The sequence below is a fragment of the Marmota monax genome, unplaced genomic scaffold, assembly GCF_021218885.2.
Source record: "Marmota monax isolate L192 unplaced genomic scaffold, Marmota_monax_Labrador192_F-V1.1 WCK01_AAM20220418_F8-fsc00048, whole genome shotgun sequence".
Taxonomy (NCBI): Eukaryota; Metazoa; Chordata; class Mammalia; order Rodentia; family Sciuridae; genus Marmota; species Marmota monax.
Genome location: NW_026694895.1, coordinates 9,147,964 through 9,173,064, shown reverse-complemented (window position 1 = coordinate 9,173,064; position 25,101 = coordinate 9,147,964). Strand labels below are relative to the sequence as shown.

Genomic DNA, 25,101 nt, shown 5'->3' with positions numbered 1-25,101 from the left:
ACCCCGTCTTCCCCAAGAGTGGCGAGGCCGAGCACGCTCCCCCGGCCGGCAGCGCAGCGGAGAGAGTGGGTGGGCAGGCGAGGGAGGGGAAGGGAGAGGAAGAAGGGAGGGAGGGAGAGGGCGAGGCGCGTCCCCGCGGCGGGGGCGCGCTCTCGCGCGGGCTGCCGGGATCGCTCGCCGCCGCTGTGGTAATGTCCGCCATGTTGGCCATGGCGCAGGGAGCGGATCGGGCGGGCGAGCGGCGGATCTAGTGTGTGGAAGCGGCCGCGGGCGGCGGGGGGCTGTTTTCGGGCGGGGTGGGCGCCCATGCTGTGGCCGGGGGCAGTGAGGAGGAGGAGGAGGAGCGGGCCGGCCGCGCTGCACTGAGGAAGGAGGTGGAGGAGGCGGCGGGAGTCCTCCCCCCTTCCCCGCCCGCCCCGCCGCCGCCGCCCGGGCTGTTCCTGTAAGGCGGGGAGACAATGAGTAAACTCTCCTTCCGAGCGCGGGCGCTGGACGCCGCCAAACCGCTGCCCATCTACCGCGGCAAGGACATGCCTGATCTCAACGACTGCGTCTCCATCAACCGGGCCGTGCCCCAGATGCCCACCGGGATGGAGAAGGAGGAGGAATCGGTAGGGACTCGAGTGTTTATTACCCCCCTTTCCCTCCTCCCCCCTCCCCTTTGTCAGTCGGGCCTTGCCATTCACAGAGCGCTTTACGCTCGCTGGAGGGCGCCGCTGCCGCTCCAACGCACGGGACCCTACGCTGGCGGAGTAGCGTAAACTCTCGGCCGGCGCAGCGCCCGCCCGTGGCCGCCATGTTGTTGCGTCCCAGTGTTGTGATTAGCTCGCAGCGCCGCTTACGCTGCCGTAAGGGGGCCTTGCCGTAAGCGGCGGCCGGGAATGGCGCAGGGGATGCGCTGGCCGCACTTGGCGTACAGCCTCTGTTTACCTTTTTTTTTTTTTTTTTTTTTTAATTCCCCCAGGCTCAAAGTTAATTAATGCTGAGCGAGCATTTGACTAGGAAATATTTCTCTTTCACTTGAAAATTTGGTTTTGCTTTGGGTTCTGTGTGCAATGACTTAAGAAAGTAAGGCGTTTTCAAAACAAACATCTTTCAGCAAGGTAACAATCCTTACTCCCCCGCCCGAGATGGTGCAGCGGCTTGGGGCCTTGCAGCACTGTGCTGGGGGCCTCAACTGCGGAGTGGGACGTAGCTAGAGAGCGGTCCGAGCCGTTCGAGGACTGCGAGGCACCGAACGGGCGGGCTCTGCCTGCTTTGCTGGGACGCCGGCTCTTAGTGCGCAGCGTTTTGAGGAAGCCGAGATGCCCGGACTAGCCGCCCGCGCAGCGCTTTTCTGGGCGGCGTCCCTGACAATTGCCATTGGAGGGTGGTCTTTTTAGAAGTGGAGGACCTAGTACATCCAGATTGATAGTTGTGTTTTCGATAATAGGACCTTTTGGCAAAAATGTTCCTCCTACCGCTTGTTAAATTTTGCACAAGACTGAATTTCATTTGACATGGCAGAGAATGTTTATGACTCTGGAGTGGTGTTACTTGGATGCGAAGTTCATAGTAACGGCACCTTCAAGAATTTCTTCAATGAACCCACAGTCCCGCCTTATTGTCAACTTTGGGTGTGTGTGGATTGGTTCTTTTGCTTCTGTGACTGTCAAAAGAAAGCTCGAGGTTTCCGTGATTGGTTTTCTTTTTTGACTATTAATATTGCAGGAAATACACTTACGCCTTTCATTGGCTGCTCGAGTTCTGACCTCATTGTGTTACCCTGTTATTACTACTTTCTGCTGTGATTTAATCACATTTCTCTTTGGTGTTTGGTTACTTGAAAGACAACATTTTCAGAAAATGGTATAGCCACAGCATCAGGATGAATATTCAGTTTAAAAAAAAAGATTCGTGCTTAAAGCTCAAAGCTGACTTGTATGTGAGAATTTTTTATTTTGTTTTACAAAATTTGTTTTTAACTTTAGTTTTCCATGAAAAGCATAATTCAAAAACAATGTTAATAGTGTGTATGAAAATTGAACTTTAAGAAACAACTTTGGAAATTTCCTGTTATTTTATGGCTTTTTACACCCCCCCCTCCAAAAAAAAAAAAGGATTTATAAGTCTTAAAGTCAATGTGTGTAATTACTTGAGGCCTATTATTTTAGAAGTGAGTCAGGACCCCTGTTGTAGAATGAATCGTTAACCCCTTGAAGATACATTATTTTTATTTTTTGCACTCAGCTCTGTAACACTTGGTCCTTAGTTAACCACATGTTTAGGTATTTTATCTTGGTTTAGGGGAAAAGTTGAGATTAGTTTTATATATATATATATATTTTAAATGCTCCTGTCATAATTTTAATTTTTGAGTACAGCTTGTGATTTTCCATTTGGAGCATAAGTGCTAAACTTAAATTCTATTCATTGGCCTGCTTCACCTGCCCAATTTTAAGGAAGAAGAAAAAATCCAATTTTGATAGAACTGAAGTCAGAACTCAGAACTGCTAACTCTTTATTCTATCCTTTCTGCCTATTTAATATTACAAATGGAGCCCTCTCTACTCCCTTTACAGGAGATGGAACCCAGGGGCACTCTACCTCTGAGTTAAATCCCAAACCTTCTAATTTTTAATTTTGAGGATGGATCTCTCTGAGTTGCCAGGGCTCGTCTGGAACTTGGGATTCTCCTGCCTTAGCCTTGTGAGTGGCTGGGTTTACAGGCTTGTGCCACCATGCTAGGCACACATGAAGGTTGTTAAAATAAACCCTAATGGATAAAATGTACAGTCTAAAGTCTTGCTTACTGGATGTCCAGTTGGGGTAGTAAGTTTTTCTTTTTCTTTTTTTTTAAATAGCATGTATGCTGTTAAAAAAAAATGAGAATATTTGGGCTTTCATCACGACCGCCAATTATATAATGTTTTTAAGCAGAATGTAGTATTTTAAAACAAAAAGTTCTGCCTTAATAAAACAGTTCTAAGCAGTAGTAAAATATAAGTTCCACAGATGTTTTGTTTCACTTGAATTGTATTTCAGTTCAGCTTCCAGCGTCTAGATGTCTTAAGTGGTTATCTTCATTAGTATTTTTTTCTTAAATCATGATTTGTAAAAAAAGAAAAAAATCCTCCCTTGGCCTATAGATTTATAATTGTTGATTGGTATTTCTAAACCGTCCTTTACTGGGTGGCTGGCAAAATTTATAACTTCATTTTGAAGACTTCATGGTTGACTTCCCCCTCTTTACACTTCTTTCACTTCCCATCCCCATAAAATTAAGGACTGTCTCCTCTTTGTAACTGTGGACTGTCATTGGACTTTGTTTATATAGTCATTGATCAATTTTGAGTTATATTCTAACAATGCCTAAATATGGTAATTTAGGTTTCTTTTAGCTTTGGTGACATTGCTACTATTATTGCTGACCACATCATTCTCTTACTCCTTGCCCCACCTCCCCATGCTAGGGATCGAACCTACGAAATTGTGCTTTACCAACAAGACACATCTCCAGCCCCTTTTCATTGTCGTTTACCTAGGATCTGCCAGTTGATAGCCTTCTATAATTTTGTAGTACTCCTCATGGTACTTGGTCTAGGTCAAATACAATAAATGTATGTTTGTTTATTTTTATTTTTTAATATTTATTTTTTAGTTATAGATGGACACATATCTTTATTTTTATGTGGCACTGAGGCTCGAACCCAGTTCCTCACGCATGCTAGGCAAGTGTTCTACCTCTGAGCCACAATCCAGGCCCTAAATGTGTGCTTATTTAAACTCTAAACCAGAAAAATCAGATGATAGGTAGTTCTTCTACCACCTCATGAGTGTTGTATGGTAATAGTTATTGTTTTAAATAATACCTACCATTTATTGAATACTTTGTATGGCCCAAGTACTGTGCAGAGAGTTAACATATATTTCATTTAATCCTTTTTGAGGTATAACTTTACATAGAATGAGATGTAAATTTTGACAAATTTATACACTCATGGAAACAAAATATGGAACATTTCCAACTCTGGTAAAATTTTCCTTATGCTTCTTTGTAGCTAGTCCTGCTGTACTGCTAGTTCCCAGCAGTCACTGATTTTGTTTTTCTTTCACTGTACATTAGTTTTGCCTTTTGTAGAACTTTATGTAAAGAGATGTGTACATATTTTGTTTGTATTAGGCTTCTTTTGCTCAGTGTGATGCATTTTATATCCTTGTGTGCATTTCTTTTTATTGCTGTATAGTATTCCAGTGAATTGATATACTATATCCATCCATCTGTTGGATATTTGAGTTGTTTTTGGTTTTGGATATCATTTAATCCTAGTAACAACCCTTTGAGGTGCAGTAGTTTTCTCTGTTATAGGTGAAGAAATTGGAAGGTCTTATTGCTAGTAATGGGCCGGGATAGAATTTAAGCCCTTGTCTTTGATTTACCATTCCTGGGGCTGGAGTTGTGGCTCAGTGGTAGAGCGCTTGCCTAGCATGTGTGAGGCACTGGGTTTGATCCTCAGCACCACATAAAAATACATAAATAAAGGTCCATAATCACCATTCCTCATATTCAGGATTCTTACAGAACCCAGGATTATCATTTGAGTAATTGTTCATTATAATTTTTTGTAAATAATATTTTATTTTGTATGATTCTGAGAACTTTAAAAATTGGTATTAATTGGCCAGATTATTACATTATAAAGTGTACATTTTCTTCACTTAACTCTGACTCTGTCTTGTTTTTCCTTTCTTGTATGGGAGAATCAAACCCTGGGCCTTGTGCTTGTGTGCACATTAAGCATGGTCTCTACCATTGGGCTATATCCCCTCTCTTAGCTTTGCTTCTTGCTTTTCAGATTTTTCTTTTTTTTCTAAGTAGTTCATAAGCTTTGCTTCTCCCCATTTTCACTATTATCAATGAATGTTTAAGTTATCTTATGCATGTAAGAATTTTGCAGGAAGCTATACATTTTATTATTTAGATTTTTTCTCTCGTTACATGTAAAATACCGTTTACTCATAGGTATGGCTGCAGTATTGGTCTTTATCGTATTAATTAACTCTCACAGATATGTGTAGACTTGAGATATTTCTTCATACCAGCATGAGCCAAAGTCTACATGAACCATTATAATTCTGCTTATTTTTAAAGAAAAAGATCATGACTGATTGGAATTGTCATTTCAGTGATAACTTGGCACTAATGTATTTTATATTTCATAATAGATTCTGCAAAAGATACAAAGTGCAGTTTTGCAAATTGATATTGTAAAAACATGAAACATTTCTTTCAGCAAAAGCAAATGACATGTCAGGTATTAACTAAATATCAGGCTTTATCTAAATAACATATTGAGTAACTATTTAAAGGGGTTCATATATCAAAAAGTTTGTGTGAGTTTGTATTGACATGTTCTTAGGACTAAAAGATAATGTAGACCTTGATTTCCTGGAATGTGAGACATTAAGAAACATATATAGTGTCTGGAAAATTAGAGAAGCTACTGGGTTAAATCATGATAGACATTAAAAGAACATTAGAAAAAGTTAAATGTCAGTGCAGTTGAATGAAGTGAGAGACAGCTTACTGAATATATAACTCAGGCGTCAAGGAGAAAGAACCAATTCAGGTTTTTATTTGGTTATAGGGTATAGTTGAAACAAATATCTGAGTAAAGGAATATTTAAAACAAGTTCTGTGTATGTTAGAAAACATGGAAGAACCTTTCTTTTAGTTTACTTATCTTTCCTTGCTTATCCTTCTACCCTACCCCTGCTGATCTAAACCTTAGAAGGGTAGTACTGTTAATCATTCTCTCAGCTGTTTTTTTTTTTTTTTAAACACTTGGACACTTGGATGTACATACATCTTTTTTTTTTCTTTTCTTCCTTTTCTTTTGTTACCTTCTACATCTTCAGCACTAGAAACTATTTAAACTGTAAGACAGCCCTCAGTATACTTGATGAATAAGTGAATAAAAATTGGTATGGAGATTAGGTTGAAAAAATGTGAAATTAAACCAGCTTGTATAGAGTTTTGAATGTTGGGTCCAGGAGTTGGTAGAGTGTTGTAGAAGAAGGATCTTTTGAGATGCAAATCTGGAGTTACTGTTTCTAATTTTGGTTTTGTCATTAAGTAGCCATATCTTAACCTCAGGTTGTTCATCAGGATCATCATCACAAATAACATTTTTTGAGTGTGTTAGTGTATTTGAGTCCTGTGCTTTGTTAAATTCAGGAGATGGTTGAGATGGTTTAGAGCTCTCATTACAATAATAAGATGTGTAAATGCTATTACCTCTTTTCCAGGAGACACTGAAGTTTTAGAAATTAAGTAAAGCGTGTAAAATCACCTAGCTAAAGAGAACACAATAGAGTTGAGATTAGAACTCAGGCCCTATGGCTGATTGACTCCATGGCCCTGAGCTTCATTGTTACACTGCTTCATTTGTGTAATGGGTGGCTTGAAAACTAAATTACATCTAAGATCCATTATAGCTTAACTGTTCTACACTTTATTATCCCGTAGGCACAGTGGAGTCACTGAAAGTATTCTACTTAAGGGAATGATAGACTGAAAGAGGCTGATATATCCACATTTCTTTGAAAAATATAAAGGAATGATTTATCCATGGTGTAAGTTTAGATTTCTTCTCTATCACTTATCCCAAAATGAGGCCCTATAAATATTTGAAGGATGGGATGATTAGGATGCTTTCAAGTAACAGAAACCAAACCTGGTTATTTTAAGGAACTGGGAATTGTTACACTTGAATAATATAAGTCAGAAGCCCAGGAAATAGGGCAGCTATAGGCCCTTTAGTAGCAAGTGATATTAATATTATTGAACTCTTAACAGTTCCCAATCTTTTGAGAAAAAAATGTAGGATATTTAACTGTGTGTGTTCTGGAGCCAGACTATGTAGATTTGAGTCCTTGAGCAGATTAATGTCATTTATAAAATCCCATGGGGTTGTGGAGAGTATGAATTATAGTGTGCTTGGAACAGTTTGTGGCCTGTAGTAAGCATTCAGTAAATATTAGATGTTGCTACTATCATCATTGTTATATTTCTTTTCATTTAGAATTCCAGATTCTTGAGATGGAGAGCATTATTGGTCTCTATTGCATCAGGTCTCTAGTTCTAATTAAGTCTGCTCCTCAGGGATCTGACATGAGAGGTCTGCTACTGATGGGTATATAACATGGTCTCAAACTTAGGGAGTTTTTTAATCCATGGTTTGTCCCAAGGTGAATTTGTATATTTACTTTGTTTTTAAAACTTTAAGTTGACCAGGTGCTTTAATTCAATTAGAATATTTTGTTGGTATTACATTTTTAAATAAATTTAAATTAATAACTAGAAAATAAATCTTCAGAGTTCTTTTAAGAAAGCAAATCCTTCACAAGGGACAAGTTTTGTGTGGCTTTGAAGAAATTATTGAAACCTCTGGGCCCTTAGTTTCCTCATTGCTGAAATAGAACTGGATTGAATGATCTTTAAATTACCTTTGGTTTTAAAAATTACTTGCATCTATGAATTCATATGTCTATCTCTGGGCATATTGTCCAGACTTAATTAGATGAAAAGAACTAACAAAAGTGCCACTAAGTGTTAAGAAAATATTAATATTAATGTGACACTAAATATTAGGAAAGTACTAATGCATAAGATTTAACTCCTTAGTACCTTATTAGGATGCCATCATCTTGGCTTGGGGTTCTTTTTTTAATGAGAATCAATTGCATTTATCGACCATTTGATACTAAATTTTCCTAGAAATCAATAGAGCAATCCACTCTACATCTTTTGAATATGATCATTTCTGCAATTTTTATTTTCTTTCACTGTCTTTGCTTCTCTTATACGTTGCTGTTAAGTGTTCAGAATTTTGGTAGTATTTTAAGTGTTTTTAAATAGCTCCTGTTTTTCACTTGAGGTTGTGTGTAAGAATGTGTGTGTGAAAGTTATGTATGTATGAGAGTGTGTGTGTATATATATATGTGAGGAAGAGAGAGAATATTGCACTTATTCTCCCAACTAGACTAAATATGTTAAGGACATTATTATTATTACTACTACTAGGGATTGAGCCGAGGAGTACTTTTACCACTGAACCATATCCTCAGCTGTTTATTTTTATTCTTTTTGGAGACAGGGTCTCACTAACTTGCTTAGGACCTTGTTAAGTTGCTGAGGCTGGCCTTGAATTTGTGATCCTCCTGCTCAGCCTCCTGAGCTATCGGAATTACAGGTGTGGGTCACCATGCCTGACTTATCATTTGTTTTTATTCTGTACCTAAGGCAAGCATGGTAGCAATCCAGGCACTTCTGTCACTTTCTGATGTGTTGGAAAGTTTATAACATAGGCATTGACCATGATGCTAATCACTTGAATTGAGTTTGGTTGTATAATTAAACATAGCTTTGCATCTTCATTGAGTTTTTTGTTTGTTTGATTTTTTTAACCTTTATTTTATTTATTTTTATGTGGTGCTGAGGATTGAATCCAGGACTTTGCACATGCTATCCGAGCACTCTACCGCTGAGCCACAACCCCAGTCCTTCATTAAGTTTTAAGTAGAGTTGAACTGGAGAAATGGTAATAGAAGGAAAGGCAGATTGATAGAAATAAGCCACGAAAGAGACCAATATAGATAACAAAAAGTCTATCATGATTGATTTTATCTTTAAGCTAATCCTTTAAGATAAAAAAGGATTATGTGCCTTGTCTATACTATATTAATAGAATACAATATCATATTTGCCTACTTCATTGCTCAGGCCTGTTCCTTGTGAACTTAATTTTATGAAGGATAATGTCAGTCATTTCCAGATTCTCTCTCTCTTTCTCTCTTTTTCTTTCTTTCTTTTCTTTTCTTTCTTTCTTTCTTTCTTTCTTTCTTTCTTTCTTTCTTTCTTTCTTTCTTTCTTTCTTTCTTTCTTTCTTTCTCCTCCCTCCCTCCCTCCCTCCCTCCCTTCCTTCCTTCCTTCCTTCCTTCCGATGGAACTCAGGGGCACTGAATCACTGAGCCACATCCTTAGTCCTCTTTTTGTATTTTATTTAGAGACAGGGTCTCACTGAGTTGCTTAGCACCTTGCCATTGCTGAGGCTGGCTTTGAACCTGTGATCTTCCTTCTGAGCTGCTGGGATTATAGGTGTGTGCCACCACACCTGGCATCATTTTCTTTTATTTATCTGCTTTTTGGGTCTCTTTTTTCCCCAGTCAGCTTGTATGTTGTGAAGTCAGTGGAATGTAGCAGAGTGGAAGAGTCTATTAGCTAGACTCTAATTCATATCTTCACTTCCCAACTTTTTTTTCCTTCCTTTTTCTTTTCCTTCCTTCCTTCCTTTTTTTTCTTCCTCCTTTTTTATTTTGGATGGGCAAAGGACTTGAGGCTGTTGATGGGGGAGATGACAGGCAAAGTTGACTATTTTAATGTGTATTTATTAATGGTGTATTAAAAGAATTCTGAGGAAAATAAACTGTAATGAAGGATGTCATAAAGAAATAGTGCTACTTGATTATTGTACAAGTAATGCATCAGTTTTATTTGTCTGCTTTTTGTAAAGTGCTTGGAAGAAGATTGCCTATCCATTGTAGGTGCTTGGTCAGTAGGAGTTACATGTTGGCTTTATTAGCAGAATTCATCAGGGTTTTCAAATAACCCCAAAAGAAATATAAAAAGATTTAGGTCAGCAATTCTCAAAATTTAGCATGCATCAGAATCCCTTGGAGGCTTTGTTAAAACAGATCTCTGGGTCTTACCCCGTAGTGTCTGATTTAGTAGGTGTAGTGTGGGCCCTGAGAGTTTGCATTTTAAAAATGTTCCCAGGTGATCCTGATGCCACTTGTCTAGGGACCCAACTTTGAGAAACATCACCTTAACAGATAGAATAGTGGTTCTCAGCCACACATTAGAATATTTAGGATGCTTTTATAAAGTCCATGTGTAATTACCAATCAAGTCATAATTTAAGGGTGATTCTGATATAGTAGGATGATTTGTCTAGGTAGAAAAATGTGTGAACTCTTTTTAACTGACTTGTTGTTTGCTTATGTATAACTGAAATAAAGTGTACTTCAACAGACACACATGTATACCTATGCATTAATACAATTCATTTTCACTGTTTAGGCATTTATGTTCTATAAAGTTACCATGGGCACAGAATTATTGAATACTGATCCTTACGGGACATGCATGGTTATGTTCCTGTGAGCCACTGATTTGGTTCAGTTAATGAATACATAGCTTTTTGTTTTATGCGTTTTTCTATTTAAAACTGCCTTATTTAATATATGTCATTGATTCATTGACATTGAACTCACAGCAGCATTCTAACTCATCGACTTCTTGTGCTTGGGAACACTAGACTATACTTACTGTTTGGGGGCCCCTTTAGATGGTAAAACCAATTACAAAAAGTACAAAAATAGGAAAAACCTGGCACTGAATAGAATGTGAGAAGGACATTTGTTTATAGTGTGAGATCTGAAACACAAGTGTCACCCTGTTTGATCTTATTTGGGAATGTGTTGATGACTCAAATTTTTCACTGCTTTGCACATGTTTACAAATGACTTTGAAAGCGCTGTATTAATTTTGGTGTTACAAATAAAAGTTAGTGAATAAGCAAATTTGCAAATATGGGAATTTGCAAGTAATAAGTATCAGCTAAACCTACATATTTTTTCCCTTTTCAGTTCTATTGTGTTAAAAATAATTTTGGTCATGAGCTATTAAATTGGTTTTCTTGATTAGTGGTTCATTGGTTCGTCCTACAGATTGAAAAACACTGCTGTAATTGATTCAACATTACGTGTTTATATTATTTCTTAAACTATAAATGGTGATGCCGAACATATATATATATACACACATGTGTATATGTGAGTATGCATTTCCCTTTCTATATTTGGGGAATACAGGGTTTAATTTTGATGATGGGGAGCTAGGTTTTGCTGGGTACATCATTATGTGTGCATTTGTAGTAGGTTACTATGGTTGGATGTGGTCTACAGGCAGTGTTATTGGTGGCGGTGGCAGTGGTAGAAGACTTGAAATAAAGCTAGTTTCTAGTACACTGGAAATCTGATTTCTGGCTCTGGGATTTTAGTAAATTATGACAGAATAACAACAATTTGGATACCTTGTAGAAAAAGGAATTTCATTGAAGTCTTTATGTCGGGGATTCTTAACTGAGGTCATTGGCACCTAAACAGACTTCCTGAGGTCTGTGAACTTCCTGCACTTCTTTCTCTTTTCTTCTCTCCCTTATTTCTTTCCCATAGTTTGTGTGTTTTCCTTCTGCCTCCCAAAGAGTCATCAGGCCTAGAGTAAGTGACCATAGAATTCATTTACCATGAAAAAACAGAGGAGGTTAAGAATCACATTTAAATTGATAATGTAGATTATTGTTTTTAATTGTAATTCTCATTGGGTATGAATCACAAAGTCCTAAATTTTCTGAGCAGTCTGAGGAGTTAGTTAAAGCTTTAGATTGAGTTACACTAATGTGAAATGCATAATCTATTAGTTTTTACATGGAAGCATGTCACTGAAGAATACAAATGTGTTCAATATAAGGAAGATTATTCCTTGTAAGCACTGAAGTAAATGTAGATATTGTCTTCCTGTATTTCTGTGGAAAGTGTTTAGAAATGATGATATAATTAAAAGTTGCCTGACTATTGTTGGGACATTAACACAGCATGGGAAGTTGCTCATTCTTTTGGACAGCAAAGCAGTACTAGCCACCACAGCTTTTTTTTTTGTTTTTGTACGGGGGATTGAACTCAGGGGTACTCGACCACTGAGTCACATCCCCAGCCTTATTTTGTATTTTATTTAGAGACGGGGTCTCACTGAGTTGCTTAGCACCTCATAGTTGCTGAGGCTGGCTTTGAACTTGCGATTCTCCTGTCTTAGCCTCCGGAGCCACTGGGGTTTCAGGCATACACCCCAAGCCACTAGGATTACAGGCATGTGCCCCAGCGCCTGTCCCACAGTTTTTTGTTTTTTTTTTTTTGTTTTTTTTTGAGATAGTTAATTTCTCTATAAATTGGAGAAGCAAAACCCCAAATCATCTAACTTCTTTAATCTGTTTATAAGATACAAATTGAATACACCTTATCCAACATGCTTGAGATCAGAAATGTTTTTGATTTTTTAAAAATACTTGCTGCATATATAATGAGATTACCTTGGGGATAAGACTTGGATTTAAACATGAAATTTATTTATGCTTAGTATATACAGCCTAAAGGTGACTTTTATACACTATTTTTAGCGTACTTACTTTTTGATTGTGACTCATCACAAAAGATCAAATGTGAAATTTTCTTTTTTTCAGACTATGCACAACTTAAATTTATTCCCTTTAACTTAGTTTTACAACTATTAACCTAATATGGTGTATTTAAATTGATACATAAAACATAAAAATTATACATATTAATGGGGGAATCACATTTTCATATGTTGTGTAATGTAAATTGTGTACACTGTTTAATGTTTAAATCAGGTCAGGGGCTAGAAATGTAGCTGAGTTGTAGAATATGTGCTTAGCTCATCCCCAGTTGAGAGTAGATGTGTAGTTTGTATTTTCTCCCCAGCACTTAGCTCAGTCCACAGCACAAATAATTAAATTATTAATCATTTCTATCCTCAAACATTTATTTTGTTAATTTATTGAATGTGAAAACATTCATTCAGTATTCTTCTAGCATTTTTGAAAACTACACAATATGTAATTGTTTTCTGTAAGCACCCTACTATGCAATAGCATACCCCAACTTCTTATTCCTGATTGTTAACTTAGAATACATCAATCATCCCTTCCTCCTCTTCCTCTTCCCTACTTTTCCCAGCCTTGTAATCACAATCTACTCAACTTTGAGATCAATTTTTTTAGATAACACACGAGTAAGATCATGTGTTACTTGTCTTTTTGTGCCTGGCTTATTTCATTGAATATAACAATCACCTGTGCTGTGCATGCTGTTGTCAATGACAGGATTTCTTTTTTTTTTTTTTTTTTTGTGACTGAACACTATTCCATTGTGCATGCGTACTACATTTCCCTTATTCATTCATCAGTTGATGGACACCTAGGTTGTTTCTTTTTCTTGGCTATTGTGAATAGTGTTACAGTGAACATGGAATGCAGATATCTTATTTACATACTGATTTTTTTCTTTTTAATATATACCCAGTAGTGGGATTGCTGAATTATATGGTAGTTCTATTAAGTTTTTGAGCACACTCCATACTGTTTTCCAAAATGGCCGCATTAATTTACATTCTTACAGAGTGTATGGGTTCCCTTTTCTCCCCATCCTTGCCAGCATTTTTGTCTTTTTAATAATTGCCATTGTAATTGGAGTGAGGTGATATCTCATTGTAGTTTGGACTTGGAATTTCCTGATGATTGGTATTTCCATATTGCTTTTCTTTATTTCTAGTACAGATAATACTCTTTTGATGTATATAACAACACTACTGAATTTTGTGTCTTCTTTTTAGAAGTGTCTAGTTAGTCTATTGCCTATTTTAAAATCTGGGTTGGTTTTTTTCTTTTTTTGGGTTGGTGTTATTGAGTTTTCTAGAGTTCTGTATATTTTCTGCATATTAACCCCTTGTTCCATGTACAGTTTGCAGGTATTTTCTCCCATTCTGTAGGTTTTCTCTTCACTCTGTTGATTATGTCCTTTGCTGTGCAGAATCTTTTTAGTTTGATGCAATCCCTTTTGCCTTATTTTTGTTTTTGTTTCCTGTGCTTTGGGGATCTTATCCAAAAAATCCTTGTGTATTCCAATGTCTTGAAGTATTTTCCCCCCTATTTTCTTCTCGTGTTTTCCCATTTTGAAGTCAGTCTTTAATCCATTTTGAGTTGATTTTTATAACTGGTGAGAAAGAAGGGTCTACTTTTATTCTTCTTTATGTGGATACCCACTTTTTCCAGCACCATTCTTTGTAAAGGCTGTCCTTTCTCCAGTGTATATTCTTTGACCCTTGTTGAAAATCAGTTTACTTTGATTTGTTAGTTTACTTACAGGCTTGTTGTTCTGAAGCATTGGTGCATGTGTGTGCACACATACACAGGTGTGCACTCCAGTGTCTTGCCGTTTGATTACTACAGCATTGTAGTGTATTTTGAGATCTGTATGTAATACCTACTGCTGTTTTTTTCCCCCCTCTTCCTTAAAATTGCTTTGGCTATTTGGATTTCTTTTATGGTTTCCGTTACAAATATAAGGGTTTTTCCCAAGTTCTGTGAAGAATGTCCTTGGTATTTTAAAATCTGGGTTTGTGTTATTGAGTTTTCTAGAGTTCTGTATATTTTCTGTGTTTTAACCCTTTGTTCCATGTACAGTTTGCATCGACTACATTGACTCTTTTTTTTAGTATTAGAGAATGGCAGCTTGCATTTAGATCATTTGTTTGAAGGGAGCTTGGCAGGAAGAAATATAGTGGCTTTTAAAAAGAAGGGTATTTGAAGCATAGATATGGTCACTAAAAGAAATTCTTGTGGACTGGGCATTGATTCTAATTTGTTACTACTATTATTAGTAGTAGTAGGTAGTGGTCTAGCATACAAAGTTACTGTATAATGTGATCAGTTCTATATTGATGGATGTTGATGTATAGTTAAGAGTTTTTAGTCCTTAGTAAAAAATGCTTTTTCTTTTTTTTTGGGGGGGTCGATGTTGGGGATTGAACCCAGAGACTTGCACATGCTAGGCAAATATCCTGCCACTCAACTATATCTCCAGCTCTTTTTATTTTTTATTATTATTTTTTTAATTTTGAGTCAGGGTTTCACTAAGTTGTCAAGACTGGCCTTGAATTTGGCAGTCCTCCTCCCTCAGCTTCCGAAGTTGCTGGGGTTATAGATGTGCACTACTGCACCCAGCTTTAACATGTTTTTCCATATGAACTTTATAATTATTTTGTCTAACTTCACAAGATAATTTGATATTTTTATTGGGATTCATCATACATTTAACAGTCAGTTTATAGAGAATTGATGTCTTTATGATGTTGATTTCCTATCCAAGAACATGGTTTGTTTCTTCATTTGAAGTGTACTTATATATCTTTCAGGAGTCTTTTTCTTGTATTGATTTTGTGTTTTATGTTAAGCTTATTTCAGGAGTTTTCACCTGTTTGGTTACTGTTGTAAATGACACTTCCTCTCATTATTCTTTATAACTTGTTATTATATTTAAGAAAGCTTTTTAGTTTTATTTAATTTTGTTTCTTACAGCTTTACTAAGTTATCTAATTGTTAGTACAATTTTTTGCATTGATTTTCTTGGGTTAATGAGTTAGACACCATATCATCTGCAAATAGAGATAGTTTCCTTCTGCTTTTCCAAATAGTGAGCCTCTAAGTGTGATTCCCTTTTTAATTCTTGGAATTCCATGTTAAAAAGTATTGGAGAAATGGATGTATTTGTTTTGGTTCTGACTTTAATGTGAATGCCTTTCATTACATAACATGTAGATTACTTTATAGATTAGAAAACAAGTAATATATATGTTTACAAAATATATATTCTATATGTGTATATGTGTTACATGTAATACATAAAATGGAGGTTAAAACGTGTCTAGTGTCGGGGTTTTTAGCCCCTATTCCCTCCTGACCTGTGGGAGAGATTGGGGGAGCGAACCAAGAAAGGTAAAGGTTGACTGGCTGCCTGCACCCAGCCCTCCCTTGCAGGAGGACAATCAGATGCACCAGGGAGAACAGTCAAAGCAGGATCTCCTTTAATGAGAAAACACACACAGCTAATATATTGTACAGGAGCCAATCAGGATAAAGATCAGCAGGGTGGGGAGAATTTACATCTACACCCATCCTATGGGCAGTAATGGGAGACAGGAGCTGTCTGAGAGGGCAGAAGGGTTCTAAGCCTATCCTAGAGGTGGTCCGATTCTTCATCACAACCCACGGCAATGCCTTCTGGCTAATCTCTAGGTGCTCTCTTAACTACATGTGGCCCCAGGACTGGGAAGCGGGTAGCAGCCAGCAAGTTAAGTTTCCTCTTTTCTGATGCAACATGCCCTACCTTACATCATGCCCTACATCTAGTGTATCTGTCATGAATGAGTATTGAATATTCTCAACAAAGATGCTTTTTTTGCTCTTCTTGTATGATTTTCCCCCTTAGATCTAATCGTTATTGATGAATATTAAAATTGAACCATCTCAGCTTTCCTGAAAAACCCTATTTGTTGTTCTTTTTAAAAAATGCCCTCAGTTTTATTTGCTTTCATTTAGAAGGACTTCTAAGCTTTGACATCTTTTGGGTCAAATGTGGCTACCTCCATAGTTTTAATAATTCAGTCTCATTTCTAAATTTCTGGGAGATGAAATATGATTGGTATAGTTCAGGTCAGGTATTTAGCCTGGTCCAGTTAACTCTGGCTTCAGGTAAGGTGAGGTAATTTACTTACAGCACAGCACTTACAGGAGAAGATGGGTAAGAATCAAGAGGTAGGACATTGTCATTGTTCTTGTCCATAGGCTGTAAGGACTGCTCATTCACATAGCATCCACGTCCTTTGGAGCGGGATCTGGAGATGGTCTAATGCACCCCAGGAGATATGCCAATTTTGTATTTTGCAAAACAAAACTCACAGTTATAAATAGTAAATTCCAGTTTGTATAGATTTCATAGTTTTTTTTTTGTAAGTGGCATGCTATTACTTGGTCCTCCCCTGGCTATTTTACTCCGCAGTACACATTTTCAATGGTTACTTGGAACTAAGACATATCCTACAGGACCCTCCAAGTCACCCACCCATCTTCAGCCCCTTAAAAGACCAGGGTCTTTTTCCTAGTGTAGGCATGCTATTAAATTTTTTAAAGAATTAGACCATAGATGTGGAATTTTTGAAGAATCATACCTTTTCTGTATTGTACATAGTGACATTGTTTTAGTCAGAATTTGGTATTTGAAAGATATATTTAAAAATAAATTTGAGATATACCCAACACATAAAGTATACACGTTAACATATTCATTCAGGTAAGTGTTGGCACATGAGTATATGTATGAAATCCTTACACAATCAAGATAATATATTCAACCCTCCACCTCCTTACTTACCTCTTTAATCTTCAGGTGTCATTGTAAATTAGTGGTTTGCGTTTTCTAGAATTTCATATAAATGAAATCACATAGTATATACTGTTTTTTGCCCTGGTTTCTTTTCATGCTGCATTTGTTTTTGATATCCATACATATATAGTCTAGTGTTATCAATAGTTCATTCCTTTTTGTTGCTCAGTAGTATTCCTTTTTATGACTGTCACACAGTGTTCATTCACCTGTTAAGTGATTTTTGACTGTTACAAATCAAGCTACTGTGAGCATTTTTTTTTTTTTTTGGTACCTGGGATTGAACCCAGGGGCACGTAACCACAAGCCACATCCCCAGCCCTTTTTTTGGTATTTATTTAGTGACAGGTTCTCACTAAGTTGCTTAGGGCCTTGCTAAATTGCTGAGACTGGCTTTGAACTGCCTCAGCCTCCTGAGCTCCTGGGATTACAAGCATGCACCACCATACTCAGCACTGCTGTGAGCATTTTTGTTATCAGATTTACATTTATTTGTTTTGGTATATAAATACTTGATGGTGAAATAGCTTGATCATATGATAGCTATACCAAAGAGATTTTAACTTTTTACAAAACTGTCAGACTGTTTTATACAGTTGATGTATCATAAAGATACATTTTTTATTTGAGATGTTTATATAGTTTAGGACCATGCTACTCAAGTTTGGCCTACAGATTTGGGTTCACCTGGGAGCTTATTAAAAATGCTGAACCTTGCCAAGGACAGTGGCACATACCTATAATCCTAGTAGTTTAGGAGGATGAGGCAGGAGGATTACAAGTTCAAAGTCAGCCTCAGCAATTTAGCGAGACCCTGTCTCAAAAAAAAAAAAATGCCTGGGGATATGGATCAGTGGCTAAGGTCCCTGGGTTCAATCTCTAGTCCCCTTACTCTGTTTAAAAAAAAAAAAAAAGCTGAATCTCAAGTACCATCACAATCGAAACATGCATTACAAAAAAAAAGATTTGTGGATTGTTCAGATGATCATTAGAATTTAAGAATCTTCGTTGAGAAATGCAGTTCTTAAATTTTTTTCTCTGCTATACCACACCTGAGGGCTTTGACATATTTAATGTGGAAATTTTAAATGGGATTTGGGAGTTGCTGGATAGGTTTTAGAAATGTGACAGATAATAATGATAAATGTAGTGTGTCTTCTCCATGCACTCTTCATAGTGATTTATTTAAGGTATTAAAGTGTTTTGGCGATTGCCTATTTGAGATTTGGTTGTCAAGAGGAATTGCTTCAAAGTGTAGAGCTATCTTGCCTGACACAGTTTCTTATGGATAAGAGTTATCTGTTGTCTTTTTGTGTAATTTCCCTGGTGAATGAGTCTGTTTGCTAGCCACTTCCCGCCCCCACGTTTTCCTTTCTTCTTTAAGTTCTTAATCTGTCTTTTTCACAACCAGTGGTCTACTTCTTATTTTTGTATATAGGTCTGTATGGGTTTTCTCTCTACTTCTAGTACTTAAGAAATGCAAAAATAGTTTCAAAAATGATTTTATAAACCAGTAGGTAAATAGACTGACAAATGGTGCATTTTAAAACCTAGTATCAGTTGCTCATTGTTTTGGATTTCCTCTATTCATTTTCATTATTGAATGATATTTAAGAGCAACCTACATTGTTGTTGGTGTCACCTTTCTAAATTCGTGGTGTTGTTGAAGATCATGTTATTAATCAGCATTAGGAAATTCTCACTTTAAATCAAGGTTCTAATCACACAATAGACAAGAGAACAAAAAGTAAACGTTTGTTACTTTATCAAGCAAAACAAATTACAGTTAGGCAATTTATAATTTGAGTTTTCCGAAAATTGAATTGTAAGTCAGATATTCCAGAATTATAATGCTTTTGACAGCATATTTCTACACCTTGAAATTACTTTTAGTTTTACATTTCTGTTTAACTCAGTGCATTCAAGTCTTTCATCCCTAACTCTTTTCCATATACTTCACAGGCATTTAAGATAGAGAAACTATGAAAGATTTAGTTCTGGCTTATTTACAATTTAGCACAACTATCTTTAGGAAAGAAAAATCTTTACCCTGTTATTAAATTCAAAAAGGACTTTATTGCAAAAGGACATTTAATTCTTTAGATGATAAATGTCTTTAAATATAGCTTTACAGGAAAAACAGAATACTTAATGTTGTGACTGCTTATTTTATTGTTTTTTAGCAAAAGCCTATGTTTCTTTTTTTAATATATTTTTTTTTTAGTTGTAGGTGGACACAATACCTTTATTTTATTTATTTATTTTTATGTGGTGCTGAGGATCGAACTCATTGCCTCTCTCATGTGAGGCAAGCGCTCTACTACTGAGTCACATCCCCAGCCCAAAAGCCTATGTTTCTTTGGGAGGCAAGGTTAATGAAATATATGTAATGTTATCTATAAAGGTAGTATGCATTTTAAATATTAGAAAAAATCAGCTATGGTGGTACATACCTTTAATTCCAGTGACTTGGGAGGCTGAGTCAGGAGAAACATAAGTCCAAGGCCATCTGGGCAACTTATCAAGACTGTGTCTCAAGTTAAAAATCAAAAGAATAGGGGATGTAGTTTAGTGGTAGAGGACCCCTGAGTTCAATTCCCAGCATCAAATAATAGTAATAGTAATAATAGTAGCAGTAGGAATAATAATGATGATAATATAATAATAATAAAATACTGGAGAAATTAATGAAATACACCTTGTAGGCAAATTTTCCTCAAGTTTTATTAAAATCTCAGTTTTTAAAACACATTTGTTAAGTATAATAAAAATACATTTCCAGAAAAATTAAAGATGTAGTAAATATAAGACCACAACTTTTTGTTTTGTTTTTGGGGTATCAGGGATTGAACTCAGGGGCACTCAATGATTGAACCACATCCCTAGCCCTATTTTGTGTTATAATTAGAGACAGTATCTCACTGAGTTTTTAGCTTCTTGCTGAGGCTGACTTTGAACTTGCGATCTTCCTGCCTCAGCCTCCCAAGCTGCTGGGATTACAGGCATGTGCCACCACGCTCAGCACAAGACTACAGCTTTTTAAATCACCACTTTCAATGGATAAAATTAATATCAGACTGTTTTGAAATTTTTAAATGCTTACTCTAAATTTTTGTAATTCTAGAGGACCACAGTGTGTCACATTGCCTTAAGCTAATGGTTTGTTAAGCTGGTGCTTCTCAAAGTGTAGTTCCCAAACCCACAGCAGCTTTGGAAACTTTTAGAAATATGAATTGTCTGGTTCCGTTTGAGAGCTGCTGAATCAGAAATTGTTGGTTTGTGTCAGCAATGTGTTGAAACAGGGCCTACAGATGATTCTGAAGCCCACTAGTGTTGAGAACCACAGTTGAATTTTTATTCTAAAATGTTGATTATTGGAGCTCTTTTAGTCAGAACAGGACAGCACTTTTCTTGAGTCTGAATTCCGCCAGTTGTATAAGTGAATGACTGAAAGACATGGTTGGTTATTAAGTTTAATCTGTCATAGATTCTTAGATGGAAGATAATGTGATTCAAGATCTGGTCAAAATATATTTGCTAAATGAAAAGAGGATTCTGGTGTTCTATATTGCCAGGAGCATGGATCACGTAATTAAAATTCAGTTGATAGACTTGAGAAGGAGGCAGCCTAAGAGACTCTGAGAGGGAATGGATGAGGAGATGCCCAAGGCGAGATAGAACCCAAGGCCCAGAGGTTTCACCAGGAACAACTTCCCAATCACCCTTAGTGGTTTTGGTCAAAACCCAGGACCCAAATAAAAGACTACCTGTAGACCTAGTTAACAGTAAGGATCAGCTGTAGCTGTGAAAGCAGTGGCTGGGGGTGCCCTAAACCACATGGTAACTCTGGGAATGCTGGAAGATCAATGGTCACTTCCTGGGAAAGGAACCTATAGTTCGTTTAAGTCTACCAGAGACAGGGGTCTTACCTGAAATGTCTGGTGGTGGGTGCAGAGAGGGTGTTTGGCAGAATGGAGGGCATGGTCCCATGATGGAGTTCAGATTAGGGCCTGGGGATGCTCAGTGACCCTCAAAGAGGGGAGCGGGCTCACCGGGAGAACCTGATCCTGGGTTTTGGCACCGATGAAAGGAAAGCGAGGAACTGGGAGATGGGTGAATGAGAAATGAAAGACAAGAGACCAGGCAGTTTATTTGTCTGAGCTGACAAAGGCACATCCCTCCATAGTGGAGAGAGGCAATAGACTTGGGGTTGGAGACTTTCATGGGGTTGGCTCAGGGATTAGAGCCGAGTGGGTCCTAATGTAGGTGATTAAGGGTGGGGTTGGTATGAAGGAGTGGGCAGGAAAATGGTGGCTGTTACTTAGGATGGCCGCCCAGATGTTAAGCAAGGACCTTACAGTAAGTTTTCTATAGTTGGTTGTCCTTTATCAAGTTGTTTCTGTCTTTCTGGGAATTTATTACGAATGGGTATTAAAAGATTTGCTTTTGATATTCAACATTTCTAAATTATTGTAATCTTTTTCCTTTTTTTGTTTTAAAAAAATCTTACTATTTTGATTACCTTTAGTAAAAATAATAAACATTTATCCACTGTGCTGCAGACCATTGTGAACACTTTATTAAGTTATATAATAATCATACAATCCTTTAGAGTATATATTAGCATTAAAGTTGACATATAAGCTTTCAGTGTGGTTACATGAATATTGATTTTTGAAATGGTAGAGTTTGTAATTTCTTTTTGTATTTCATGTTGGTTTATTCTAGTATTTGTTCATTTTGTTTTTTGAGCATCCTTAGAACTCTACAAGGAGTGCTGTACCCTTAGAGAATTTTCATTCTTATCTTTCTACTCCATTCTTTATATCATTGTAATTCCTAAATAATATGTGAACAGTTTTTATGACTGTCTCATGGGTACTTGAGAAGGATGGGTTGCTAGTTTTTTGTTGCTGTGACTAAAGTTCCTGACAGAAACAACATAGAGGAGGAGGTTTATTTTGACTCATGGTTTCAGGGGTTCAATTCATGGTCATTAGTTTCCATTGCTCTGGGCCTAAGGAGAGGCAGAAGGCATGGAAGAGGAAAGCTGCTCAGCTCAAGGTCACCATGAAGCTGAGAGAGCTTGTGAAGAGCCAGGGATAAAACATAATCTCCCAGGTCATGCCCTCATTGACTGACTTCCTCCATCCATGCCCCACTTACCCACAGTTACCACCCAGTAACTCATTCAGATTATTAAGCCATGAAGTGAATTAATCCACCGATTAGGTTATAGTTGTCATAATCTAATTGGTTCACCTCTGAACATTCTGCACTGTCATGTGAGTTTTTCAGGGACATCTCATACTCAAACTCTAAAAGAGGGGCATTGAGTGTAAAGTTTGATACATAGCTATAAAATCTACCTTATCAATTAAGTTGCTTAAGTCTTTTTTTGTTGTTGTTCACTTGATTAATTTTATGCTAAAAGTGGTGTATTAAATTTTCCTCTTATGGGTGTGCTTTTGTCTATTTTGGTCCTTGCATATACTGTAGCTTTTGCATCATAAAATGGTGCTGTGTTACTTTATGTATATAGATACTAAATCTTTCTTGTGAATTATGGTTATTAGCATTTAAAAGTGCTCTTTTGTTGTTGTTTAATGCTCTTTTGTATTCTACTTGTTTGTTATTAGGATATGCTTGTACTTCTTACTATTTTCACTTACCCATTAAACTTTTGTTCATTTTCCTCATCTCTGGATCACCTTTGGAGGGTGAGGTATATTTCTTATATGCTGCATATTATTGAGTCTTGAATTCCAAGCATTGAGCATCATTTTTTTTAAAGCAGTGAGTTAAGTCCATTCTCATTTATCAATATGACAGTATATTTGCGCTCAGCTCTTTCATATTTTATATTGTGTATTATGTCACTGATTGTTTTATACATTACTGTTTAAAACAGTCATTATTTGGTAAGATTTGAATTTTTATTGAAGTAGTTATATTTGTGCTTATCATTATTAGTTTTCTCTTTCGTTAGCCTTTTTGTTTGGTACTATACAGATTGAATCCTAAACTTCTCTACCACTGAGCTATAGCCCCAGCCTTTTTTCTTCCTTCCTCTTTTTTTTGCCCAGGGTAGCCAAAAACTTGGGGTATTCTTGCCACAGCCTCTGGAGTTGTTAGAATTACAGGTGTGCACCACCACACCTGGCTTTGTTTGATAGTTTTTAACAACATACTTTAATCTTCTGTACAATAGTGGCTGCTTCTAAACACCTTCCATGAAGATAGAATTTGTTCTATCTTCATTTTTTTACTCTTGCTCCTTTGCCTTTTAGTTCCATTGTTTTCACTTTAGTGCTCTAAATTTTTTCAGTCCTCTTGATAATGGAAGGACAATTTACCTGCATATAAAATCTTCAGTTCTCTTTGCTGTTATTAATGTTTCTGGAAGCGCTGCTTCATTGATGCTTTTTTGCTTTCTAATTGTTTTGAAGTGTAGTTCATTAGACCTTATAAGTTACATTATTTTTGACATAGTTATATCCAGATATGTTCTAGAATCAGTTCTTGTTAATTTTGTCAGATGTCTAGTGGACTTTAGTGTTTGTGTTTGTGTATGTGTTGGGGGGAGATAGAGAAACGGGGAATGTTTGTTTAAATAAATACATAACAATTTACTATCATAAAATTCTGTGGGCATTCTTTGTAGTTTTAATATATTTTCTTACAGTTATCTTAAACAATAATGGATATTATTTATTAAGCACTTAATATATCAGACTTTGTACATATCTTTCCTTAATCTTCATTTACTATGGGTTATTAGGAAAGAACCAAAGAAACATTACTAAGAAATATTAATATAAAAGTAACATATTCAAATGTGTTACAAACAAAAGTGATGTATTCAAAGTCACGAAATAGGACATAGGAGACCAAGACTTCAGAGGTGGCCCTGGCAACAAAACACACCTTTACACTATCTGAGCAATCGTTAGGTAGGATTCTGAATCAGAATATTAGATTAACATTATAATTCATATCAGTATTAAAGAAAGAAAATAGTAGATTAATTAATATTTTCCAGATACAGAAAGAATGAATTGCTAGTTAAAAGGCTTTTTGGATTACTGGTGTGTTTTCTTATTTTCATTTTTCCCAATTCTTTCATGTTCTTATTGTTTCTTTAACTATTGTTTTTCTTAGCTTCTTTGGTGAATTTAATTAATGAATATTAGACCACCATCTAGAATGAATTTCTATTGATGTTTAATATAAATTATAAAGGATTAAAAAATCCAAGATATCTAGCAGATATTTTCACCTTGAATAAATGGCCCGTTTCAACTGAGTTTTAACAATTACACCATTCTAGAAGTATGGACTATACATTATAGTAGAATCAGAAGACATATTAAAATATGTTTACTTTTTATTTATTTATTTTTTCAGGACAGTGGCCTAAATCACGCACAGATAATGTAGGTTTGTTCTGTTTTGACATCTAATGACTGTTATGGTACTTTATTAGGATGATTATGCTTTCCTCTTTTTTTTTTTTAATGCACTAACTAAAATTAAGGGTGGAACAAGGATGGGTAAAACTGTTCCCTATGCGTGCTATAAGAGAAAAGCAAGCTTCTTTAATTTTATGTGTGTTACCTTGAGTTTACTTGGTCATCAGCTTCTGTTCTTTTCACTATTAAAATTTTGGCCAAGATATTAATTAGTATTTAGAATTAATTCATTTAAGCAGTTTATTGAGAGATAATTCAAATATCATATAATTAACCCATTTAAAGTGTGCAGTCCAATGGTGTTTCGTATTCCAATGCTATGCAGTCATCACCACACTTTTAGATCATTTTCTTCACCCAAAAAAGGAACTTCAAAACCAGTAGCCGTTGTTCCCAATTTCTCCTCTTCTCCATCCTCCCCAGGTCTCATGCCCCCAAATCACTTATGTACTTCCTACTTGCCTATTGTAGAATTTTATCCTCAATGTATATCTTTGACCAACATCTTCCC

The 25,101-nt window shown here is 36.5% G+C and overlaps 1 protein-coding gene across 2 annotated transcripts in view; it reads left to right on the top strand.

Moving 5' to 3' along the window:
• The first annotated feature begins 220 nt into the window (after positions 1-220).
• Epc2 (enhancer of polycomb homolog 2) overlaps positions 221-25,101 on the top strand; it is a 132,740-nt gene continuing 107,859 nt past the window's right edge. The window contains exon 1 of one of the 2 annotated variants that reach the window (XM_058573511.1): positions 221-611. In XM_058573511.1, the coding sequence (XP_058429494.1) occupies positions 459-611 (153 nt within the window). In that variant the 5' untranslated portion in view covers positions 221-458. The remainder of the gene's footprint in view (positions 612-25,101) is intronic. The other variant, XM_046426916.2, reaches the window with a different exon arrangement.